This window comes from Mesoplodon bidens (assembly GCF_964165515.1).
Source record: "Mesoplodon bidens genome assembly, chromosome: 15".
Classification (NCBI taxonomy): Eukaryota; Metazoa; Chordata; class Mammalia; order Artiodactyla; family Ziphiidae; genus Mesoplodon; species Mesoplodon bidens.
The window spans coordinates 67347468-67374826 of NC_138171.1; the positions used below are offsets into that span (position 1 = coordinate 67347468).

At 43.5% G+C, this 27359-nt stretch overlaps 1 protein-coding gene across 2 annotated transcripts in view; it reads left to right on the forward strand.

Moving 5' to 3' along the window:
- The window catches only part of PCSK2 (proprotein convertase subtilisin/kexin type 2), a gene marked incomplete at both ends in the record, with an annotated part of 217343 nt that overhangs the window by 138319 nt on the left and 51665 nt on the right, over window positions 1-27359 (forward strand). For both annotated transcript variants that reach the window (XM_081256725.1, XM_081256726.1), the window contains one exon: window positions 26330-26406. In XM_081256725.1, the coding sequence (XP_081112851.1) occupies window positions 26330-26406 (77 nt within the window). The remainder of the gene's footprint in view (window positions 1-26329; window positions 26407-27359) is intronic.

Genomic DNA, 27359 nt, shown 5'->3' on the forward strand with positions numbered 1-27359 from the left:
GCCTACACCCCCTAATTCCTTCTGGTCATGGTTTGTCCTCACAAAACCCCTCTCCCTGGCTTTGTTATGCTCTTTTTGTCCTGTTCATAGAAGAAATTATTTATGTGCACCTCCATAAACACTATGAAAGGAAGCTTCTGGTCAGTGCACCAAGAGTATGGTCTGCACAGGAAATGAGCACTTGTTAGTACTTGCCGGCTTCTGGGGAGAACTGCTATATTTCTTCATAGCCACAACCCAAGGAACAGGAACCCCCCCACCTCTACCCCAGGCTGACTTGTGTTCCTCAAGTGAGGAACTAGAAAAAGCAACAGCCATGGTTGTCTTGATGTTTAACTCATTCATTTGTTTTAGGCAATTGACAATAGCCATTCGACTTCTCCAAACATGCGTTTTCAAGCTAAAAAAAATTAACCTAGGTTTTTTTATACTCTGTTAAGTATCTAAAAGATGTAGAAAATTGAAAAATAAAAAAGCTGTCCATGGACATGTTCTTAGCTGGTAAGCTTTGCTTATACACTATTCCACCAGGAGAAGGGAATTCCTGACATATAAGACCTCTACTCACAGGACTCTCCTAAGAAACATGTGGCGTCCTGTGTTCTCATGATTAATTTTAAACTCAATGCACCATATATACAAATCCTTCCAAAGGAAAACAAACCTGCCCTGGAAACAAAGCTTATAATTATAATCACAGATGCTCTTTGTTCCTCACAGGGAATGCTTAAAATATCAATTTAGATGCAAATGAATCTTATCATTCCAAATTAGGCCCATTCCATTGTGTTGAAATTAATATAGAAAATAATTTCGAACACTAAATTATGAGTAATTAATGTTGACACTGTGAAAAAATGCACTCTTACTTCGAAATTCTGGGGAGGGGCAGACTTGTCTGTGTGTGTGCTGTTAAGTAGTGCCTGGAAGGGCTAATTTGCAGGATTAACACAGCAGGAATAAGAGGGAGACGCATGGCAATGATACATCTTAGCTATTCTTTGGGTCTAAGGAAACACACTTACATGATATTTAAGAATAAATTATACCACGTATACTAAAGAGCTGAAGAATTAAAGGAGAGCTTGAAGAATTAAAATCTTTCCCTTAAATACCAAAACAAAAAGGACCTGTGTCTCCTCTATCAACTAATCTAGGAGTTGGCAAATTATGATCCATAGGCCGGCCACCTCTTTGGGTAAATAAACTTTTATCGGAACCCAGCCATGTCTATTTGTCGACTGATTGTCTAGGGCTGCTTTCACAGTACAATGGCCAAGTGGGGTAGTTGCAACAGAGACCATCAGACCTGCAAAGCCTGAAATTTCCACTATTTGACTCTTTAAGGAAAAGTCTGCTGAAATCCCCTGATGTAATCTGCTGTGCATCAAGACATAGGAAAATGGCTTATTTTAGAAACACGCGTCCAGAGAGTTGCAATGCGGGTCCAATCAGAGCTGTACCACTTGCTAGCTGTGGGGCATCTGACAAGATGCTCCACATATTGGGGCACTGCATCCTCATTTGTAGGCTGAGAAAGTTGGACTCTTGTCTGCTGGAACTCTAAAATCTTATGAAACTCTCCTCCCTTCCAGTAATATCACTGATTAAGAAACAAAAGCTGAATTAGTTTTCTAAGGAAATGAAATCATCAAGTAGTTTGAATTTACTTAACTTGCTTTTGAGAATGACAGACGTAAAGTCAAAGTTATACTCCTTTTCCACGCATAACGCTCTCTACATTAACCACTGTGGCTGAGTGATTTCAGAGAGTTTTGCATTTGTTTAGTGTCTCAGTTTGGATTCCTCCAGAAACCAACCCTGAGGCTTGGATAGTTTATTTGAGAGGTGGTGCCAGGAAGCAAGGGCAAGGGAAGGAGTCCAGACAGGGCATGTTTTAAGTAAGTTAGTGCCGTGGAGCTCAGGTCTGCTGGGAAACCCTGGGCTGTGGGTTAGACCAAGAGGGGGAAAGAGTTGGGGTACTAATACACCAACTCCCATCAGTAGTTGATTGAGGGCTGCTATCAGGATGAGGGGAGAGCAATTTCCTCTTCGTCTGGGCTGCCACAGTCACGGGCAGATTGGGCTCCTGAGATAGAGATGGAAATCTGGCAGAGGAAAGTTGAGTCAAAATCGAAAGGCTAAAAGCAAGAGGTCATGAATAGGATACCCAACAACATCTGCTAATTACAAGTCTCCAAACTTTCTAATCACACATCCCCATCCATAAAAATTTTTGAGCAGGCTCACCAAGTATATTCATAGTTATTTATTCACACGGTGTATGTACTACTGTAATAATGGACTGTGTACATTATAAAACACACTCGAGAAAGACAATTTTAAAGATAAGATAAAAATAAATATTTTAAAAGTATAATACACTCTCATGTTCATGGCAGCATTAGTCACAAGAGCCAAAAGGTAGAAGCAACACGAGTGTCCATCAAGAAAAGAATGAATAGACAAAATGTGGCCCATGCATACGATAGAATATCATTCAGCCTATTGCATGCAACACTGTGGATGAAACTTGAGGACATTACGCTAAGTGAAATAAGGCAGTCACGAAAAAGACAAATACTGTATGATTCCCCTTGCTTGAGGTACCTAGACTAGTCAAGTTCATAAAGATGGAAAGTAGAATGGTGGTTGCCAGCAGCTGAGGGAACTGGGGAATGAGGAATTATTGTTTAATAGGTAGAGCATTTCAGTTTTGGAAGATGCAAAGTTCTGAGATTAGTTGCCCAGCAATGTAAATATACTTCACACTGCTGAACTGCACATTTTATAAGGGTTAAGATGATTAATTTTATGCTGCGCCTTTTTTACCACAACTGAAAATAAATACATAATTTTAAAAATTAAGCTAAAACAAGGAAGCTGTAATGTTTTCTCCCCACACCCCAGTGGATCAGCTTACACATCCCCTGGGGTGGGCATGCCCATTTTGAAGACCTCTGCACTCACTAGCCAGTGTGTAACCCTGTCCAGTGTGATCAGTAAGAGGTTCTGAATAGAAACTCTTTTGGCTAGCTAGATGTGACGATTTCTCTCTTCAAGGGATATAAAACAGTACAACAGAAATGGCACTGAGAAGGTCCATGCAAACAGGTGGCTCTGGGTCCAATCCCACTCTACTGACTTAGTTACTGAGACTTGAGGCAAGTTAATCAACCTCTCTGGGTTGTACATTCCTCAAATGTAAAAGAAAGATAGTAATATCTTTTCATTTAGTCATTCAACAACTATTTATTGAGTGCTATACTTTATAACAAGATCTATGGTATACTAGTTACCTAATGTAATATTTGGTATATAATATTTGGTATGTTAGTTACCTATATTATATTTGCTGCAGAAAAATTACTCCCCAAACTTGGACATACAGTATCTGTGGGTCAGGAATTCTGGAACAACTTGGCTGGATGGTTCTGGTTCAGGGTCTCTTGAGGTGTCACCAGGGCTGCATCACCTGAAGGCCTGACTGAGGCTGGACCTTCTGCTTCCAAGACGGATCACGTTGGGGTGGCTGTTGGCAGGAGGCCTCAGCTCCTCCCTGCCCACCGTGTGGGTCTTTGTCGACTGCTTGAGAATCCTCATGACTGGACAGCTGTGATCTGAGAGGTCTGTCTCTCACCATCTGGCTGTCGTGCAGCATCCTTTTGGTTGCATGTGTCAGCTTTGCTCACTGTGGGAGCCTCCTTGCAAGGTCATGAACGCCGGGAGGCCAGACTCACTGGGGGCCGGGCTGCATACATTGATGAACAGAGGGGACATGGTCCCTACTCTCAAAAACCTTTTTTGCCTAGAAGGGTCTCTAGATGGACTCTAAATAAATAATTACAGAAACAATTGCTTATTTACAACTGTGGTGCTTTGCTGTGATGCAAGAGTACTGGTTCCTGTAAATGTGTTTTATGTGAAGAACTTGATCTCGTTTGCTGGGTGAGGGAAGATTTCCCTGGAGAAGAGACACTTATGCTGATGCCTTAAGTATGAGGAAGAGTTAGCCAGGTATCTGGCAGCAGAGGGAACAGCTGTGCAAAGGCCTTGAGGCAGAAATATGCTCAGCCCTTTCAAGCATCTGAAGAGAGCTGCTGTGTGTGTTGGGGGTGGGATGGTGTGGATGCAGGAGCATATCAATATCAATCCAGGGAGAAAACAGCCTGAGCGACACTGGAGATGCAGATAGAGACCTGACTGTGTGGACTTTGTGGGCCATAAAGATTTTCTACTTCATCCTAGAAGCAAAGGGAAAATTTTTCTTTTGGGTGACAGTGTGGAGTGGGGGTGTGACATGAAATGATATGCCTGGGTTTGGTATTTTTCAAAGATCTGTCTGCTATGGAGATGGATTGGGGGTGGGCAAGAATGGAAGCAGGGAGACCTCCCAGGGGGACTTTTCTAGGAGAAATTATTTTTAAGAGAGCTGTCTTTTTTTTTTTTTTTAAGCGAAAGCAAAAAAATGTAACACTGAATTTAGGAGACGCTACCTAAATATACTTCCCCCTTCCTCTCAGAAAACAAACAGCTCAGGAACATTTAAAATAAGGTGGTGTCTGCAAACTAAATATTTCTAAATAGTAGGCAAAAATATTGTTCAATAATGCAGGCCTCACTAGGCACCGTGTAAGCTCAGGGTCCAGAAGGAGCCTCGTCCTGGAAACACGGAAGAGGATTCAGTAGCAATCTTAACGCTTTGCTCCACTGTCAGCAGGAACCCGGACCAGCCCACAGAGAGCTCTGAATAGCATTTATGATCCTTAATCAGCAAGCATGCAGCGTTGATCAGGAAATTAATTGGATGCTCAGGTTTTTCACACACCATGGACAGTTAGATATTACGAAGATTTTGACGGGAATATATTTAGTAGCAGCATCACTGATGTTCCATCCCAAGCAGAGACCTATATCCACTTTGGAGCTGATTATATCCTGAGTGACAATGGGTGCTTAGCAAATCTCTTTGATTATGATGATGATGAAACACATTGCTCAGTGTCTTTAACAGCTAGTGAGGAATTGGACCAGAGCTGGGGTTTTCTAAATATGATCCACTATACTATTATTTATTTAACCATCTTTACTTAACTGACTCACTCATTTATCAGATTGCTTTTAAGGGTAATTATATGTTTACCATCATAGTGGAAAACCTCACTTGCTATGCATATAGGACAATCTTTAAAAATAGGGGCTTCCCTGGTGGCGCAGAGGTTGGGAGTCCGCCTGCCGGTGCAGGGGACGTGGGTTCGGTCCCTGGGCTGGGGGGATCCCGCATGCCGCAGAGCGGCTGGGCCCGTGTGCCACGGCTACTGAGCCTGCGCTATAGAGTGCGCGAGCCACAACTACTGAAGCCCGCGCACCACAACGAAGAGTAGCCCCAGCTCGCCGCAGCTAGAGAAAGCCAGCGCGCAGAAACGAAGACCCAACGCAGTCAAAGACAGACAGACAGATAAATAAAAAATAAATAAATAAATAAATAAAAATAAAAAAAAAATAGATACAGTCCACCCCAAATGCCCTGTGCGCGCCCCCAAGAAATGCTGGGCTGGGATGTGCTTGTAACAAAGATCTCAGAATGCGTAGCCGGGGTCGTGGGTTCCCACAGCGGTGTGAGTCTGCAACGCACAGCAGGTGATGCAGGGAAAGGATGGAGGAGGAAAAGAGGATGGTTTCTCAGGTGAACAACAGTGAATATCTGCTGCAGCTACAGGGACCACCAGCTAAGAGACAGAGAGAGAGACTAGTCTTCTGGACTCACCTCCTGGGCCAGGGACCAAGACTCAATTATCTGGGGAGGGGCAGGGAATGAAATGGGTGGGAGCTCAGTACCGTGTTTACTGCTGCTGAAAGATTCCTTTAGCCTTTACCCTATGAAACAATATTTACAGATGTACCTAAAGGTAGGTGTTTTCAGGGGCAGAACCTACTTTCAACTTCATACATTGCTAGTGGGAACGTCAAATGGAACAATCCCTTTGGGAAAAGGCGTGGCAGTCTTACAAAGTTAAACACACACTTACTGTCCAACCAGCAATCCCACCCTAAGTATTTACCAAGGGAAAATGAAAACATACGTTCATTAAAAGACATATACAAGAATGTTCATAGCAGCCTTATTCATCTTTGTAAAAACTGGAAATAATTCAAATGCCCACTAACATGTGGAAGGACAAATAAAATTGTAACATCTTCATATAATGGATACTGTTTCACAACCAAAGGAATAAAGCTACTGATGCAAACAACAAAGTAAGTAAATCTCAAAAATGTTATGTTAGTTAAAGAAGACGAACACAAAAAGTACGTACTCTCTGGTTCCATTTACATCAAGTTCTAAAACAGGCAGAATTCACTTACAGTGATAAAAATCAGAAGAGGGGTTGACCAAGGTAGATGGAGGGCGTGAGAGAACTTTCCAAGGAGGTGAAAATGTTCTACCTCTTGATTGCCGTGATGGCTACATGGGGGTGTATGTTGCCAAAACTCATAGAGCTGAACATTTAACATCACATATTTTGCTGTAGGTAAAATATACTTCCATTTTTAAAAAATACAATAGGGCCTCCCTGGTGGCGCAGTGGTTGAGAGTCCGCCTGCCGATGCAGGGGATACGGGTTCGTGCCCCGGTCTGGGAGGATCCCACATGCCGCGGAGCGGCTGGGCCCGTGAGCCATGGCCGCTGGGCCTGCGCGTCTAGAGCCTGTGCTCCGCAACGGGAGAGGCCACAGCAGTGAGAGGCCCACATACCGCAAAAAGAAAAAAAAAAAAAAAAAAAAAAATACAATAAAAAAATTACCTATTAGCAAAAGAGCTGATGTAGAAATGAGTTACTACTGAAAATGCCCTGTGAATGTGGGGAGAAGCAGAGGGGAAGTCGCCCATCTCCTGGGAGAGGCGCTTTCTCAGTGGCCCTGGGAGAAGACAGGTGCCTGCCCTCCTCCCTCCAATCTCTGGAGGGGGTGTAGTTTAATGATTCTGAAGTCTTAGAACTGCATCACTCTGTATAGAATACTACTCAGCTGTAAAAAAGAACAAAATGTTGCCATCTGCAGCAACATGGATGGATTTGAAGGGCATTTTGCTAAGTGAAATAAGTCAGACAGAGAAAGACAAATACTGTATGATATTTATATGGGGAATCTAAAAAATGCAACCAACTAGTGAATAAAAAAAGAAGCAGACTCACCGATCTAGAGAACAAACTACTGGTTACCGTAGGGAGACAGGGAGGGGCAATATAGGGGTGCGGGAGTGGGAGATACAAACTACTGGGTATAAGATAGGCTAAAGGATGTATCGTACAACACAGGGAATATAGCCAATAGTTTGTAGTAACTGTCAATGAAAAGTAACTTTTAAAATTGTATAAAATTTTTGAAAAAATTTAAAAAAGAACTGCATTACTCTTGCTTTTTTCCATATTTGCATTTTTAATATAGGAGGCTTGCTCATCATAAAAAAAAAAGATTCAGACTGTATAGCAGTGTAAATAAAATTAAAACTACAATTTCTCTTCTCTCCCCTCTCCTACGCCGCCTCTACAAAACCTACTCACTTCTTAGTTTTCGTGATGTAGCTGTTTTGTGTGGATCCTTCCAGATTTTCTCCCCCAAAACTGGAATCATACAGTAGATCATATTGTGCAATCTGCTGTTATGTACCAACAATCTTCTCTCCCACAGAATGGATACACCATAATTTGTTTAATTGAACCCCTAAAAATTGTCTTTTTGATTCTCCCCCAATGTTTTGCTATGATAAACTATGGAATGACTATATTGCCTTGAACATAGATCTGAATTCTTGTGTGAATATCCCTGTAGAATAAATTCCTAGAAGTAATATTTCTGGGTCAAGGAGTATATGCAATTTTAATTTTGATAAAGTTTATCAAATTGTTCTCTGAAAAGTTTGAATTAATTTACAGTCCTCCCAAGAGTATCACTTCTTGTTTTGATCTCAAAGAGAGGGACAGGGCTTCCCTGGTGGCGCAGTGGTGGAGAGTCCGCCTGCTGATGCAGGGGACACGGGTTTGTGTCCCGGTCCGGGAAGATCCCACATGCCGCGGAGCGGCTGGGCCCATGAGCCATGGCCGCTGGGCCTGCGCGTCCGGAGCCTGTTTTCCGCAACGGGAGAGGCCACAGCAGTGAGAGGCCCGTGTACCGCAAAAAAAAAAAAAAAAAAAAAAGAGGGACAATAAAGTGAGGAGAATACTGCAATGTTGAAAGACTCTCCAATGCCCTTGAAAAACAAAAGTGATGCAGGAGCCAACACATCCCTATTTTCACTGCTGATCTGAAATTTCCAAAATGAGGAAATAAAACACATCATTTAAAAAAAAAAAACTCAGGCTATGAGATTAATGAGAGTTGAGAAGTATGACTTGAACATTTGCTGTTTAACAGAGTTATAGAAACACTGTTACGTCAATTACAGTAATTAACCAGAGATGAAGATGAATCACAGGGACCCTCTTTGCCAGCCAAGTCTCAACCTAAGTGCTGAGTAATGAGCTGCTGGTGGGGACGGGACGGTGAGAACTGGCTAGACAGAGAAAAGGATGCAGCTCTCATCCTCCAAAATGTGTGCTGGGTTCTCAGAAACACAGAATTCCATCCTGCCTCGGCTTCCCAAAAAACCCCCTGCCTCATACAGCTTGCCCTTCAGGAAATAGGACACTTGCCAACAAACACATCTTGGCTGTATTCCCAAGGTATTTTTCTTCCTTAAGTGGAGTTAAACTCTTTCTGAACCTGAAAGAATATGACCCTGAAGGAAACAGAGCCTGTCCCTGAGATGAAATGCACAAACAGGAAAAAAAACCAGAGGCAGTGTTTCAGCATCTTGCCCACCAGGTCAGAGTGAATTCATGACCCACCTAGTAGTCAATTGTGTTGGAAATAGTTCTTTAAAATGGGGGAAAAAAAGATTTGAGAGAAACGGCGATATATTCCAAAGCTCTAACTAGAAATCATATTACATACTCCACCAGGATAAGAGCACTTCACTTATTATCGCTTAAAATCACTCTAGTGTGGGAGCCAATTGCTATTTTTTCAATTCACTTTTTATTTACAGAAAGTAAAATTTATTCTTTTTGGTGCACCATTCTATGAGTTTTGACAAATGCATAAAATCATGTAACCACCACCACAACTGATAGATGGAACACCTCCATCACCCCCACCCTTGCAAAATCCCCTTATGCTGTCCCTTTGTGGTCAACCCACTGCAGCCCCACCCTCAGTTCCTGGCAACCACAGATCTGTTTCCTGTCCCTGTAGTTTTGCCTTCTCTAGAGAATCTCATATACAGGGGATCCTACAGTAAGAAAAAAAAAAAGAAAGTAAAAGTCTTTTTTGAGTCTGGTTGTTTTTATGCATTTGTGATCCATCCATGCAGTTGTGTATATCAGCATTCATTCCTTTTTATTGCTGTGTAATATTCCATTGTGTGGACGTACCACAATTTGTTTATCCATCCTCCACTTGCAGGACATTTGGATGACTCCCAGTTTGGGCAATTATAAATCAAGTCACCATAGATGTTCACATACAGGTTTTTGTGAGAAAATAAGATTTCCTCTATCTTGGGATTGCTGTGTCATATGCTAACCCAACTGCTAGTTAATCTCCAGAAAATATAAATGTCCCGAGAGTGCAAGGAGCCTGGAAACATTTCTGTTGCCTCTAGGATGAGAATGCTCTTCTCCAGGAATATTGTTCTCACACAACATGGGTCTGGGGGTAAACGTCCATTCTAGCTGGGATTGGGAAGTCAGGGTATGAACTCTGACGCCTTCAGTCCAGTGAGTTCAGAAAATCACTTGCCCATTTTTGTTTTAGGCGCTAAGTCAAGCTAAACCAAGACACTTCCATTTCCTTTCTTTTTCCCATCAACTTTTGTATCTTAAAAGTCTCATTAAGGTTTACAGACAAATAGATATTGGGATTTTTAACTGAATGAAATAAATTTCAGTAGAAGTCTGATCATTTTTCCATTTGAATTTTTTAAATATATGCAGTCCCCAAATTTGAACATTAAATGTGAATTTATGTGATTATATTCCCGGAAAGCTAAAAAAAGTCTAAATCACCATAATTATACATTCCTTATTATGTCTCAACTCAAACATAAATTTTGATGATTTGTCTTCAAAAAGATAAATATTTTAAGTGTTTCCTCTTTTCTATCACAGTTGAACACTGCTGAGTTAAATCCAGTGACTGTTAGATTGAGGCTAAAGCTTCACTGTTTGTAGCACAGCTAATGATTTCTATCTTGCTTCAATTGAATTAAGCTTATGAGACCTCTATTTTTATCTCTAATATCAGCTTATTTTATTTTTCCATTTTCCACTTGTTTTTCTAAAATAATAAGGGCAAAATGCAATTAAAATATGCAAATAATGCTGCTGACAACACCGCCATTGCTAAACATGGTATAAATAAAGTGGTATGAGGCTGGTGCATATAAAAGGAGGCCTGGGAATATCAATACTTAATGTTCAAAAATACAAGTAATGAAAAGGTGAATATTTAAAGGTTTGGAAACCCTTGGAAACATACTTGTGCTGTTTTGCCCAATTCCAAAAACAAACGATCTTATTTTAATCATTTTGTTAAGGTACAGAAAATGAGTACACTCCACCTGATTAGTCCCATAACATCACATGATACTGGAGTCAACAAAATAATTTAGACAATTCTTGTCACTAGTTCATTCACTCATTCAACGTGTAATGAAAGTCTGCTCTGTGCACTGTGGCATCAAAAGACACACTCCACACCCTTGAAGCGCTTACTGTGAACTGGAGGGGATGGAAAAGTGAGGTGAGGGCTGTGAAGGGACATCTACCCACAGCAGAGTGTCACCCGAAAAGAGGTGACATCTGAGCTGACTCAAGTGAGCCCAATTGAGGGAGGAGAGAGTTCCAGACAGACGCCACAGCATGGAGTTCAGACACGGCTGGACGGAGCTGCATGCCGGGGAGGGGGGAAGATAACGGTAGAGCCGCGTGTTAGCTCCTAGGGCTGCTGTAACACACACCACAAACTGGGAGGCTTAAGACAATAGAAGCGGGTTCTCTCACAGTTCTGGAGGCCAGAGAACAAAATCAAGGTATCAGCAGGGCTGGTCCTTTGGAGACTCTGAAGGAGAGTCTGCTCCCTGCCTCTCCTAGTTTCTGGTGGTTGTGGGCAGCCCTTGGTGTCCTCGGCTTAGAGACCCATCACTCCAATCTCTGTGTCCATCTACACCTGTCCCTCTCCTCCCTGTGTGTCTTTTTTTTTTTTTTTCCCCCGGTATGCGGGCCTCTCACTGTTGTGGCCTCTCCCGTTGCGGAGCACAGGCTCCGGACGCGCAGGCTCACCGGCCATGGCTCATGGGCCCAGCCGCTCCGCGGCATGCGGGATCCTCCCAGACCGGGGCATGAACCCGTGTCCCCTGAATCGGTAGGCGGACTCTCAACCACTGCGCCACCAGGGAAGCCCCCCATGTGTGTCTTTGTGTCTCAGTCTCTTCATATGACTTTCTTATCAGGACACCAGTCATGGGACTTAGGATCCACCCTAATCTAGCAGGACCTCATTTAACTTGTTTACATCTGCAAAGACCTCATTTCCAGATAAAGTCACCTTCACGTGGGGTGTGGGCGTTAGGTTTTCCACACCCGAGTTATGACTTCAACATACCTTTTTGGGAGACGCATTTAACTCACAAGAAGAAGGGTTCTGCAAACCACAGCCCACCCACCCACCACCTTTTTGCTGTTGTTGTTTGTAAATAAGGTTTATAGGGACACAGCCACGCCCATCTGTTTACATGTCACTGAGGGCCGCTCTCCCACTTCAACACTTCAAAGGCAGAGGTGGGTCCTTGGGACAGAGACCACAAGGCCTAAAACACTTACCATCTGGGCCTCCCAGGAGAAGGCTGGTGACCCCTGAGCTAGAGAGAAACTGGTAAAAGGCTGATCATGAACTGCCTTGGGAGTGAAGCTAAGGACTAAGAACTTGACCCCGAAAACTCTGGGGGATGCAGCTGGGTGTTGAGAGAAAGCGTGAAAATGGGATGGAGAAGTGGCAGTTAGAAAGTGGCGTGGGCGAGGGATTTGCCGGCCCCGATGAAACATCTCGGTGATCAGACAAGGGGAGAGGTTGGGGAGCAGGCAGTGGAGGGCGGAGAATGAAATAGGGAATTTTGTGATTTCAACAGAGTCACTGTTCTGGGTTATGAGAAGATGAAGCAAGATGCTGGGGTGAAATTGAAGGGGAATTGTTGGAGTGGCGGGGAGAGGGCCAGGGGGCCAGAGGAGCATCTTCATGGTTCTTAGAAATGCCGGGAACAGCGATGGTGGCGAGGAACACCGTGGGTCAAGGGCACGTTGTCCCCTAAAGGTCTAGAGCAGAGTATTTTCCTTCCCGAGGGACTAGTGTCCATAATTCAACTGCTGCAACCCCTGTGCAGAGATTGTGTGATCAGTGTGGATTCTGCTGTTCGATCCTTGTAGCAACTTAATAAGGTATGTGCACAGCCTCGGAATGCAGGCTGTAATCACTTTTCCATAGGTTATGAATTATGAAGTTGGCTTCCCATCAAAAATGCTGTCAAAGTTTTTTGGCTTCAGAACCAATTAAAATGATGAATAGCTGTGAAAGGAACCAGAAGTGCATTTAATCTTTCTCCAGAACAGTGGGGGATCAGTCCTTTTTTTGTGTCACATTTCACATAGGCTGGGAACATAAAATTGGTCTCGTTCAAAGGTAAGATTCAAACAACTTCTTCGTGAAAGGGAACTGATACACTTCACTTTTTTCCAGCCATAAACACTGAGATATTTACGTGCCTCATCATCCTCTTTGCTTATCTCCCAAGGTCACAGCACTCTCTTTCCCTTGTCTCCTCTTAGCAAGGTTATCCTAAAAAGAATCACCAAAGCAGAGATTAGCTCTTTGAAGCAAAAAGGGACAAGCCAGAAGGGTGCTGACAAGCTTTTGAGTTTGATTTATTATCGATTTGAAACTGCGTAACAATCCAAAGCCTTGGGGTCCCCACTCCCCATCTCTCTGCCATTTACTATATCTTAGGTCTTAATGCTCCCACTCAGTTCCAAGGGCGTTGGGACAACCAAAGTGCTCAGTCTCATAATTTTTTTCTTTACTTTTTATCATAGGAAAGAGCTGTAGATGCCATGCACTACAGAAAGGAGAGAATGAGTCTGAATCAGAAGTCCTCATTTTTAATGCTAACTCAACCACTTCTAGCTGAAAACCTTGAGCAAATTACATGACCTCCCTGAGCCTCGGTTTTCATATCTGTAAAATGGGGGTTACAATTCTCAATTCTCAAAACCATTGTGAGACAAAAACAAGGCCCTACTACAGAGCACAGGGAACTATATTCAATATCCTGTGATAAACCATAATGGAAAAGAATATGTATATATGTATAACTAAGTCACTTTGCTGTACAGCAGAAATTAACACAACACTGTAAATCAACTATACTTCAGTAATTATTTTTTAATTTTGAAAAGGAAGAGAAAAACTGTTGTGAGGCTCAACTGAACTCAATTTGTGTTGAATTATACACACACTTAGTTTATACATAAAACTGACATGTGTATGTATAATAGCAACAGACTCCTGTGTGATGCAGTTATTATTCACAGAGCTATGCCTTTGACAGAAGGAAAACATTGTGTAAATGTGTTTAAGACAAAGTCTCCAATAAATAATATTTGGATAGAACAACTCCTTCAAAGAGGTGACTCAGCTATCAGTGAACTCATCTTTGCTATTTTTAGGGCTGGAAAAAAGAGAAGCAGGTGATGCTGAAGTTGTATAATCGGTCGCACGGGGAGGGTACTCAAAGGTAGTGGCCTTGATCTCGGCAGCCATTCCAAGGCAAGCAGAGCCTTCAAAGAGGAAAGAGAGGAGCAGCCTTGGGCATCTCGGCAGCATCGTAGGGCCCCCAGTCACAGGAGATGGAAACACAAATTGACTTGTACCTGGCCCCCTTGACAGCGCAAATTTAGACCCCAGAACTGTGTCTCTGTCTCCTCGTGCTGATTTACAGGGTTTCTATCGCAGGGCCTTGACAGCACACTCAGTCTTCGTGGAACTGCGCGAATCAGGCTCGAACTGCCTTTAGCCAGCCGCTCCCGACCCCTTCAATCTCCCACCCGGGAAGGCCCGTAAGAGCAGCTACTTGAGCCCATTTGTTGGCTGCCCCCTTCTGTCCGGGGCCCTGGAGCGCGATCGCTCTCCTTACCATCTTATTACATCATTAAGGCTAAATTCAACTGCCTTTCTTAAACCCCCATCTTTCTTCTCCTCTGCTGGAGTGGTGGGCACTGAACTGATGAAGGTTCCCAGCACTGCCCAGAGCTGTTTTTATACAACTTGCTCAAGGTCACCTTTGTCACTGCGGGGGGGGGGGGGGGGGCACAGAGAGACCTCAGCAGTAAAGGCTGTGGAGGAATGCAGCAGGGCTGGCCCAGAGCTGGGAGGACTGGCCAGTTCTAGGGTACTCGACTGAGTGAAACCGGTCAGGAGCTTGGATTGGCTCCAAGTTGAATCCATACGCAGATTCGGAGTGTGAGGCCAAGCAAAGACCGAGCACAGAATCTCAGCACCCCTGCGTTACCTGGGTGCACCCTCATTTTTACCAAATCCAAATTAGATCTTGCTATACGGTTCACTTTAGCTTGTCTGTACCATTTGTTAGGATCCAGGAAACATATCATTTCTTTTCAGGAATAGAGGCAAGGCATAGAAATAGGTATGCATCGTAACATAAACACATTGTTTAATGTTTTAACTCCTACTGCTGTTAAAACGGCTTGGCATTTAGTTTGATTATAATTGCGTGTATTTTTTTCATTATTATCTTTTTTTTTTTTTTTTTGCGGTACGCGGGCCTCTCACTGTTGTGGCCTCTCCCGTTGCGGAGCACAGGCTCCGGACGCGTAAGCTCAGCGGCCATGGCTCACAGGCCCAGCCGCTCTGCGGCATGTGGGATCTTCCCGGACCGGGGCACGAACCCGCGTCCCCTGCATCGGCAGGTGGACTCTCAACCACTGCGCCACCAGCGAAGCCCCTGCGTGTATTTTTTAAGTTTTGACAGAAACTTTATTTTAAGCAGCAGAAGGCAAAATTAATTCAAACTTTAATATTCATCAAAATTTATCTAACAGCAGGAGACACTTCACTCTAAATTTTACTCTCCTTTCTTGAGGAATCAACTCCCCACCACCCCAAGAGCCCTCACCTGCCAGGAGCACAGGGAATCCAGTAATATTGTGCATAATAGCCACACTTTATCTTGCTTTCTTTTGTTTTCTTTGGTTCATCAGGCCTTCCCTTCCCAACCAAAGGAATTTATTGCAACAGCTCTGTTCTTAGAACTGAACTTCTCCATAGAAAGAACTTCAGCCTCAGAGATGCCAAGAAGTTCCTGATGCTCCCAAAATACCACCCTTCAATCTCTGCTATTAGAGATTGAGAACTATAGCTTTTTCCAATGTCCATGCTCTTCAGTTAAAGCGAATACTATTGGGAAAGGCAGTGTACTGAACTTATCCAGGCTAAAGTATGAATGGCTTATCGAATTCAATTTCTTTCTGTTATAGAATTTAGGTAGAAGAGGGAGGAAGGAAAGTAAGAGATTAAGGGGAAGCGAACGGGCCAAAGGCAAACATGCACTCGTTTTATAAATAAAAGAATCAGTGCGCACACATGAATCCCCTGGGGATCCTGCTAAAACGCAGATTCAGATTCTGCCAGTCTCGGGTGCAGCCTGAAGTCCTGCAATTCTAACAAGTTCTCCGGTGATGTCAGTACTTCTGGTCCACAGACCACACTGTAAGCAGCAGTGGGGCCGGAACTTGAGCGGTGAACAGAGATGTCAGCTCAGTGGTTCTCAATCTTGTCTCGTCAGAACCACCTGAAGAGTTTTTGTGTCCTTTTTTAAACTACTGATGCCCAAGCCCCACCCCAGATGAATTAAATCAAAATCTAGGGGTCACTCAAGTATTCATATTTCTAAAAGCTCCCCAGTTTATTCTATTGAGCAGCCTGAGTTGAGAACCACTGTTAGCCAATAAATTCATTGGAACCTCAGGTGTCAGTCCCTGGCTGACGTATTAGCTTGTGAGGGCTAAAGGCAAGATACCCCAGCCCAGGGCATCTTCTTCTCCAATGGGAACTTGCTATTGCACAATGCCTGGTAAATAGTTGGTATTCAATAAATATGTGTTCCATGAAAAAATAAATGATTGGCCGAATGCATGAATGATTGAACACCTTCGAAGGCCAACAGTCTACAGACTGTCAAGGATTGAACTCACAATGTTGAAATGACAACTGACAGGGCTGAAATTTGAAGACAGAAAGTTTTTTTCATTACTCTTACAAACCCCCCAAATAGACACTCAATTCTCGAGCCACTGTTAAGGGTGGATCTGCTGGTAACTAGAGGAGTCAAAGCCATAAACGTCACCATCTCTTTATTCCAGTGTTTCCCAGTCATCCACCAGTCATAACACACTTTCACAATTTTTGCTATCAGTGCTATTACTTACCTAGCATGTTTCCTTAAATTGACTCGCTTTTTGCACATAGATGGATGTCTTTTAAAGGGAAACTATAAATCACTGTTTCAAATAGAAAAACAACCAATATCCCTCAACATATATAGAAGTACCTGTCAAAATAAATACAATGAAAGCAACTCAAGCTGGATGTTGCTGCCTGCCAACATTTGCCCCTGTCAGATAAGAAGATGGATTAGCAAGGAATAGGGAGGAATTAAAGACACGGACGCACTTAATGGAGGCTTGTCGTTGGCATGATAAGAAGGATCGGGGGGTGGGGGGTGCTTTGCAAGAAGCCACAGTCAAGTTCTGCAATGCCAGGTATTGAACGCACCACGTGCAGGCACCTCAGGGAACACCACTCCCAGCCAATGAAGTTCAAGCTGTACCCAGAAGCTGTACCCAGAAACCCAAGGGTCACCAACTAGTGCAGATGGGGCTCTGGAACAAAAAAGGAAGTATTTCCTAGATCTCAGTTCCTGGGGAATCCAGTCATCCATGTGATTTGTCTGTAAACGGGGTGATGTTTGTTTTCCTACTTCTAAGAGGAACAGCATCATCAACAGAGAAAATCAGAACCTTGCTGTCAAAAACAGGGGAATTAGCTTTCTCTTTGGAGGCATATTTGTTGGTTTAAGCCTTGGATAGAAAAGTCACTAAATAAAACCACGCTGTTATCAAATGAATGGATCAGACAAAGTAAGAGATGAGCTTCCCGGCCCTTTAGTGAGCTGTGTCCCGTGGTCGGGAGGTAAATTCTTATCTCAGTTCATATGCTTGGATTTGGACAGAATGACCCACTGAATTATTCTTTTTTATTTGCTGGTTGCTTTTCTTTTAAACAACGCACGCAGAATGTGACATTGTGATTCTAATGCAGAGGCAAGGCTGAGGAGTTAGGGGAGTTAGGGGAGAGGCCTCCGGGACCAGACTGCCTGGTCTAAGTCCCTGCTGTGCCCCCTTTTGATCTGTGTGACCTCAGGGGAAATAGTTAACCTCTCTGTGCCTCACTCAGTCTCCTTGCTCCTAGAATGAGAGTGACAATAAGAGTGCTACCACATAAGGGCATCGCAGGGAGGAGCAAACGCAGACGAAGCATCTAAAAGAGCCCCTTGCACAGAATAAGCCCTCAATATGTATTAGCTGTTGTTAATTTTATGCCAGAAAAATACACAAAACAAAAGGCAATGCAATGAAATCTGTCTTCCTTCCGCCCCAGGCCCTGGGCCTCTCCCTAGACACAAAGCAGTATAAAAAGGCTCTTGTGTACGTTCCCAGAAATACATTATGCATTTGCCATCAAGTGTACCCTTCTCTTCTATGCTAATGGGGGCTCACCATGCACTCTGTTCTACACGTTGTCATTTTGACTTAATATTTCTCGGGAAGGAGTACATTGCAGGCCATGTACCTTGTTCTTTGCTGGGACTGCAGTTTTGCATTGTGTGGCTGCACCATCATTGATTTACGTCATCCCCCATGTGGGACACAAGCCGTTTCTGGTCTTTCACTTTTACAGTCATGCTGCCGTGAACACATTTAAACACAAATCTTTCATATACGTACAAGTACACCTTTAGGAGAGATTCTTACAGGTGGGATCGCTTGGTCGAAGAGTCTGTGCATCTTTTATTCTGATAGATATTTCCGAATTTCTCTTTGAAGAGATTACACCAATGTGCACACCACCTACCTATGTACACAAGTATGTCTTTCTTCTCATACTCAGGATAATATTTTAAATTCCTGAAGCAAAATGCATAGGATAACCAAGGAAAAGCAATTATATTGAAACAGTTATCAAAAGATTAAAAATACACTTTTGCGAAACAGTAGTATGTATCCCTCTTTATAAATGCACTAAATAACACAATCTAGTGCCAGGTAGGAGTGGGTAGAAAAGATATCTCAGCAAATCTGTAATAGTTTTAACGTGGTCTGAAAGTACGTATTGGTGACAAGCTCTCAGGTACTGCTAGTAATGTTGTGACCTGTAGTCCACATCCCTAATGGAAGGAAACGCTAAATTTGAGTTGTCAGCTGGTGAAAAAAAAAGATGTAAATTTTTTCCAAACAAGTGTTGGGCCCTGTCTCAGAGTCAGCGCTTAATCACATGAGTGGCAGCTTCTCCTCCATGCATCAGTTCAGCCCCAGGAATTCATGCTTTTAGGGCAGCTATTAAAATTCATGAGTGGGAACTGGCCTCAATCTAGCCTAAGACGGGCTTCGTTGGCCTTCCAAAGCAGTAAGACGGGCTAAGAAGACGCGAGCAGGCAGAAATAGCTCTAAAGCCATCCAGAGGGGCTGCCTTGACCGTGTCTTAGAGATAGTAAGTGCCCCCACTTCTGCCTTCAATGTATCTGCTCTCCTACCCACACAGGATTTTGGAGAATATTAAATAAAATAAGAGAACGTAACCTGCTTTGAAAAACTTAAAGGCACTCTGTTAACTTAGGGCACTGTGGTAACCATTAGGGATTTATATTATTGTTATTATTACCTCCTGTTATGTTTAGTTCTTAGAACCTCCCTCAGATCAGCTGATAAGAGTGACATTAGGGCCAAAGGATGGAGCTGCTCAGCTTTGGAAACTAAAAAGCACAGCGGTCCAGGATGTGGCTTAGGCTTGCTTGGTGGTACCTGCCCGGCCTGGCGATTACGCTCCTCTTACCCGGAGAGTAATCCAGTGACTAACAAAGTTGCTGGAATGTCTAGGAGCAAGAAAGAGGGGATGATAAGGGGTGTCAAACCCACAGAGAACACTCCGTCCCTGGAAAAACACATGACCCTGGAAATCTTAGGAGTATAGAAGAGAGATTTCAAACAATTTTCTGACTATGCATCTTTTTGTGTGTGTGTGTGCTGGAGAAATGCTAAATTTCATTAAGTTTTACAGCCAGACTTAAGATAGACATAAATCCCTTTAATGCTGGTTTTAGTCAAAAAATGAGCTGACCATTATCATTAAACCAGTGCATGTGGGAGAATTATTTGAGGAAAATCAAAGTAGGCACAGTCGGGAAATTTCCGCCGTGACCATATTAAATGCAAGTAGGTGCAAAGCCAAATTCTTTCGGCTCTAGTGGACTGGGCCCTTTTGCTGCTCAGTTTCCATACAGAGGAGCTTTGTTCTGGGGCAATATGGTTGCAGTCTGAGAGTCTATCTGGGGAAGCTCATTCCTGCTTCACTAGTCCGTGAGCACAGTGCAATTTCAGCTAATACCGTTACCCAGCTCCTAGCTGGGTTATTTGATTAAATGCCTTTAGGAAAAGTAGCAAGTTGGAATAAAGGGACATATGCAATGTACTTTCTTGTTCTGAGTGCCTATAGCCGTGGAATTACATTGACAACGTATCCTATGCCATGCTGTACCCTTCGTCACAAACTCTTATTGCCTGAGATATTATGTGAGTCTGGTATTACCTGACATCTCACAGAGGCCACATTGTCTCCCTGGTTCAATTTCTCTGCGGTCTGAGCTTGTACACGACTGTAACTAGGAGACGCATTTCTTGCCGTGGCTCATAGACATGCTAGTGCTTAAGTGCATTCTTGTGAAATTGAAAAAAGCACCCCTTTCCGGTGGGTGAATTGCAAAACAGCACCTTCTTCGGGCAAAGAGATTAGAAAATGTGCCCCCTTCTGTGCAGACAAATGAGAAAAGGGTGGTTCCTCCGGGCAGGCGGACTGATTAGTGTTTCAAGCCCCTCCCCAGGGCACAGGCTTGCGAGCCCAGTGCAGTCCCTCATTGCTCCCCTTGGGCGTGACTGTTTCTGAAGGCATGACCTGCACAGCTGTGCAAGGCAGCCCTGATTAAAGATGCCACTTGCCTCCTAGAGGGGTGGGATAGGGAGGATTGGAGGGAGACGCAAGAGGGAGGAGATATGAGGATTTATGTATACATATAGCTGATTCACTTTGTTATAGAGCAGAAATGAACACACCGTTGTAAAGCAATTATACTCCAATAAAGATGTTAAAAAAGGGGCTTCCCTGGTGACGCAGTGGTTGAGAGTCCACCTGCCGATGCAGGGGACACGGGTTCATGCCCCCGTCCGGGAAGATCCCATATGCCGTGGAGTGGCTGGGCCTGTGAGCTATGGCCGCTGAGCCTGCACGTCCGGAGCCTGTGCTCCGCAACGGGAGAGGCCACAACAGTGCGAGGCCCGCATACCACACACACACAAAAAAAGATGTTAAAAAAAAAATGCCACTTGCCTAATTTTATAGTCAGGCACAGAGTTTGCTCCTTAGTGCTCTAAAAAATTCAATCACACCAACGGACCTTTATATTAAATACATTGGTCTATTACGAGAGTCTGGCATTGTCAGAATGTCGAAGCAACATCAGTTTTAAAAATGAAAGATGGGTGAGCCCTTGTGTAGCAGACACCACATGTGCCCATATCACCTGGGCACATGCTGTTTACTGCAAACACCTGCCAAGGGTGATGTTCTGACCGTGGGCACGGGCAGGATAATTGTAGATGGAAAGACAGATGAACTAGAGGGTCGGTGCCCCTAGGACTAGCCTTCAACCCACGATGGGCAGAGGGGCGGTGGGGACAATGGTGGGGCTTCCCCGCCATCCCAGCGGGATGCCCTCATGGCCTCCACAAGCGCCCCAGTGGGCTGAGCCCCCATTTCTGACCACAGGAACACCCGGTAACCTACTTTTGATTGGTGTGAGGCCCAGGACAGGTAAACTTGAAACTCTTAACAACATAGGTTAGTTTGTATCAGATTCCTTTTCGGCAGCTACAGCTCACCTAGAGAGAAGGGGCCATGGGACAGGTATGTCTCAGGGCAAAGGAGCCTCCTAGGAAGGCAGGACTGGGTGAGATGCTGTAGCGCAAGCCTCAGGCTATCAGCAGGCATCCTGGGCGCCCAAAGGCCTAGGATGCCAGTCAAGCGTTGATGAACACTTTCTATAAAATATAGTAAATATTTTAAGATTGGTAGGCTTCTGCCACAACTACTTAAGTCTGCTGTTATACTGTGAAAGCAGCACTAGGCAACCCATAAACAAATGGACATGACTATGTTCCAATAAAACCTTATTTACAAAAACAAGTGGTGGGCCAGATTTGGCCTTTGGGTCATATTTTGTGACTCTTGCCGTAGGTGATCAAAGGAAGTAGAGGACACAAAAGCAGAAGAAAGAGGTGAGACATCATCCACAGTGTGCTTGCTGGCCCACATCCCTTCCTTCCTTTTATCCTCACAGCAACCAAGCAGTTACTGTTTTATCATCTGCATTTTAAAGATGAGGAAAACCTCAGTTTCCAGAAAATAAGAATATTGCCAAGACCAAATAGCCTGGGTTCAAAACCAGATCTGTCTGATTTAATGCCTCTCTTCCTTCCCCTACTTCAAGCTGACACCTGCAGATACATCTGTCTTGTGCTACCCAGCAAGGAAAGTCCACTTGTCCCAGAGGCACTAAATTCCAGATTTGGGGGTTAAGGGTGGCAGTGCTAGAGTTGAGTTCAGTCTCAAGGGGCTCAAAAACTCCCCTGAAAATGTTAAAGCAACAGACATGATTGCCACTGGGTCCACAGCCAGCTTCCAAGGTGAGACCAGCCATAGCATCAGACAGGTGCCATTTGTCAGCCTGTGCCTTTGATGGCAGCACCTCAGATATAACGGAGTCAGAAGATTTCATGAAAATAAGTAAGTCCCTTGTCCTTGCTTAGCCTAGTGTGCGGGCAGGCCACCTGATGGGAAAGTGTGCGGCCCAAAAAATAGCCAAAACCGTAATTATTAAACTTCTTTGCTGAGAGTTAATCTAGCCTTGCTTTCTGAGTATGCATTCAAGTGTTCAGACAGTAAGCCTTAGAGATACTAATTGCTAGAGGGATGTTTTTTCCCTGCGCTCAACTCTTAAAGAGAAAATGAGCCATTATCAGAAGTTCCTTCTAGAAATAGCTTCCAGGGATGCCCTGAGGTCAGTTTGGCTTCAGCCCAATCTTCCTACTTTCTCCACAACGGTACAATGATAATTCAGGTTCTTAATGGTGACTCTGAATCATCTTGATACTGAATCATCAGTGATTAAATTATATTCACTAAACAGCTAGTATTTTCTAAAAGAAAATAGACTAATGCATTTTAGGACGAAGTTACAGAATTCAAACCCAAACAAACCTCTGGCTTAGCCTAGGATACCAGAGCATTAAATCTACAGAGACTCCACTTCCTCCCAAATGTCTATGTTAATGGATAGTTTAGAAAATTCCAGTATAATCCAAGACCAGTTTTAATTTATTCCTGTACACAAACAGTTTTATGGACGACGACATTGTAATTCAGATCAATAAGTGACTCGTCGGTTAGGGCTATAAAAGTATAAACAGAACCCTTGCAAAGAATTGCTCATTCTTCTTTCTTGCTATAAACCATTTGATTTTTTGCCAGAAAATATACAGCCAAAGAACACCTGTTTGCCTTCCTTAATACTCAGCCTCAGTCTAGACTATTACACAAGGAATTAGCATTAGTCATCAAATTAATTGTAAAGACAACAAATTAGAGTTCCTAAGTCCTCATCCGACTCCACATTGAGGTGAATTTGACTGCAGACAATACATGGTCTTTCTTCTTGCTGTAAAAGTGGTCTCAGAGCCCCGTGGATTCTCAGGAACAAATTCTGCTCTCTGAACTCTCCAGTTGCTCCCTCTGCCCCCACCCACCTCGCGGCAAGCCATTTTCTCCAGAACCAGAAATCAGAGCCAAAGACCTCGGCCCAGACCGCAGGTGACAGTTGTGGACAAGAAAGGTGAGCCAGGGCGGAAAGCTGGTGAAATAGGTCAATTGCTTAGGCAGCAAACACAAAGGTGCAGAAAATTCTGATTTTATTTTTCTCTAGTGGAATTTAATTTCTATCCAACAACCTACTGGCACTGATGGTAGAAATTTGACCTTGGCCGACACGGGTTTTGCTCCCACCCTCCTGCCTCCACCCTCAAGCTTCAAAGGACTAGCACAGCATCAAGAAGAGGGGGCGGGCTCCCGGAGCTCATGTCTCACCATCTGTCCACCGTGGAAACTACTGCTGCATCCCCACCCCAATGGCCTCGGTCATCACTTCACGCAGGTCCTGCCTGAACCCTGGATCCTCACTGTGGTGACCCTTGGACTTCCTAGGGCACCTGGTTCTCTCTGTCGTGTTCTCACTAATCTCAGCCTCCCACACAATATTCTGCTGCTTCCTGTTCTGCAGTGAGCATCACAGGAACACGGAATGGGACGTCCCCGAGTCCCTCAGCTAAGACACCTAACGGAGCTACTTCTGGTCCTCAGCTCCACGCCCCTGTCCTAGGATGAGTCCCAGTCCTCTCTGAGGTTGGACATCCCAACACACTCCCTTTCCACTCCAAGAACACAGCTCAGAAGAGAGAGGTAGCACTCAGGGCTCCCTCTGAGGGCCCTACAAGTGCTACTCAATAAATTTTCTATTCAGTTCACCTTAGACTGGGCCATTTTAATTTCTTCTACAGAGAAACAAACCAGGCCTAGCAAATAGTCTTCCCGATCTATCACTTAACTTTCAACCTCAGCTTTGAAACCCTAAAGAAAAACTATTAACTTGTGTTCCTTTTAATATTCCAACCCCACCAGCTCTACCTAAGCATGCTCTTGTCCCAAAAATTCAGGGAAGATTGGGGTAATTGAACATTCTTAGGGAAGACGAATAAGTTACTTTCAAAATAGTATCCCTCAAAAGAATTGAGATCCAAATAGCTCAAGAAACATCAAGAAAAAAAAATATGCCAAATCTGAGAGGGTCTCCAAAGACTGGGATTATAGCCCAGATAGAGAATTAAACTTTTAAAGGTGAATGAAGGTAGTTTGGGATCTAAGTGGAGGAGGAGCAGACCTGGGTATTTGCCAATGATTATGGCCAGTGGAGACAGGAACACATCCTCTCTAAAGACTAGGATTTGAAGGAAGACCTAGATTCTAGAACACAGGATAGCCATGTTCAATGCCCAAGATAAGTGACTGGTCCAAATTTTGAATAGAAAGGTTGGGGAGGGGAAAATGAGGAATTGTTTTTCAATGGGTATGAAGTTTCTGTTATGCAAATGAATAAGTTCGAGACCTCTACCATGTAGCAGTCAACAATACGGTATTATACACTGTAAAATATGTTCAGAGGATAGATCTCATGTTAAATGTTCATACCAAAAAAAAAAAAAAAAAGAAGAAGAAGAAGAACACACAGACACAAAAGAACACAAGGAAATTTTGAAGGTGATGGGTATGTTTAGTACCTTGGTCGTGGTGATGGCATCATGAGTGTGCACATATCAAGATGTAGACGTTAAATGTGTGGAATTTTTTGTATAAGGATTATACCTCAATAAAGCTAAAAACTTTTCAGTCAAGAAAATTTTAAACAAATTTCAAGGTGACTTCTTCCCCAAGCACATTTAAAAAAATAAATTAGTATTACAATTCTGGTCATTCCAGCTACTGACGGCCCTTTGCCATCCAACAAATGGAAACACAAACTCATGGAACTAGTCAATTTGCTCTTAAAACCATTATGCCACTAATACATTAAGTTGACAAACTAAAGTGTTTTGACTCATAAAAGAGCACAATTCTCTAAAATGTCTCAGGTCCCATGGAATGGAGAAATTTCCCAGCTGGAATATGTATCTAACCCAGTGTTTCCCAGCCCAGTGTATACTGCGGACCACAAAACCATCCGGGGTCTTGGTTGCACACCTCAAAAACAAAGGAGAGGGGATGGGATGAGGAGAGAGGAGCTTCACGGAGCTCAGCATCCCTGGGCAACTGACAGGCAGAGAGGAAGGAAGGGATTAGCCATCAGATGGTGGGGGACCATCTCCCATCATGGACCAAAATAAAAGGCTGACCAACTGAAGACCTAAATGGACAAAATTAAAGCATGAAATCAATTTAAGTGAATAGGTAATTGATTTCTGTGGGGAAAGACTCTCAATGGGAAAATTGGAGGTATTGGACTGAATAGAATTTAAACTTCTCATTGTATCTTGAAGCGTTAAGAGGACTCCTGTTTGCAATTATCTATTTTTTGTGGGATTGATGTCTGTCCTCCCAACCAGGCTGTAATTTACATGTGGGCAGGGATGTCACCATTGTATTCCCATACTTGGGAAAGTCCCTGGCATATATTAGACTCAGTGATGTTTGTTGAGTGAATAAATGAGGTTGATATCATGGCCAATGTTCGGGACTTGGATTTAACACCCATAAATGTAAAGGAAACAAGCCTCTGTCAGCCTGAAGCAGGGAGCTGGAGTGAGCTCTGCATAAAGTAAGAAAACTCTAGAGGCTGCCTCACTTGTGACATGAGAACTAGATCCTTCTGGCCATCAGAGCAAGGAAGCTTAACGAGAGTCCTGGCTTCCGGGGGAGCCCCACTGACCCACAAGTGTCACTCAGCTTAAAATGGAGACAGTCCTGGGTAGCACGGGACGCAAATTTGCTAACCCTTTGAGGTCCTGGAATAGGATGGGATGAGGGAGCCTGGAAAAGAGGATAACGGGAGGATAGAACCCTCCACAGATGCACGTCTGCTCTGTCACCTCTTCAAGGGCTGGTCCAGAGAGAACGTTAACACAGCCCTCCACGGAGGGACCCTCCACATAAGACGGTTGGATCTCTCGGATCCTCTCATGCCCGTGCCTCTGGCTTTATGACCTAATGACACACCTTGTGTTTTGCAGAACGCCGAAGCAAGCTACGACTTCAGCAGCAACGACCCCTATCCTTACCCTCGATACACAGATGACTGGTTTAACAGGTAAATGGGGCCTCCTGAGGTGTCTGGGACATCAGGTGTGGGGTTTTATTTTGCTCTGTTGTGTTTTTAAGGCTTAAATATCACCAGCAAAATGCTCTCAATGCCTTGCTAAATTATATGGTGATTGTTTTTCCTTCTTTGTGCTACATCCTCTAAATTCTTGATTTTTTTTAATATGGCAACACTCCTCTAGAATTATCTCTTGACTATTTTGTTCTGTTGAACTAGGAATTATTTGCCACCTTATTAAAGATAAAAGGAAAATAGGAATAATAAGAAATCCTTTCTCAACCCACCACAAGGTGATTGTAAACACATGGGTTTTACTTGATCTGTTGAAGCTATTGCAGAGAGCTCTTTTGTCCCAGGGATCTGTGTCTATACGTTTTTGAAAAGTGTTTTTGCTGTAGCCTTATAACAGCTCATGTAGTCCCTTTTGACAAAACAGTAAGCATAATTGGCAGAGGTTTGAGGTATTTTTTTAACTGAGGTATAATTAGTTTCAGCTGTACCACATAATGATTCCATATTTGTATATACCGCAAAAAGATCACCACTGTAAGTCTAGTTAATATCTGACGCCACACATAGTCACATAAAAAAACTTTTTTCCTTGTGATGAGGACTTCTAAGCTCAACTCTCTTAGCAACTTTCAAATATACAGTACAGTATTGTTAACTCTAGGTTTGACATACTTCTTGGCATCCTATTATGCAACACTACCCAATGAATGGTTCATCCAAAAGTGTGGTTTTTCTTTGGCCTGTTTTGCTACAAAACATGTAAATGCAGTCTCTTTCTTCTCCAAGTAAAATTCTTGCCTAAGTTGTTGATCACATGTAAGAAATATCAAGAAATGAAGGCACGTGTCTTGTTCAATCAAAATTGACTCAGTTCTAAACTTAGTGCTTCCCCATTACGGATGTGTTTGAGTGAAGCTGATGGGAATGTA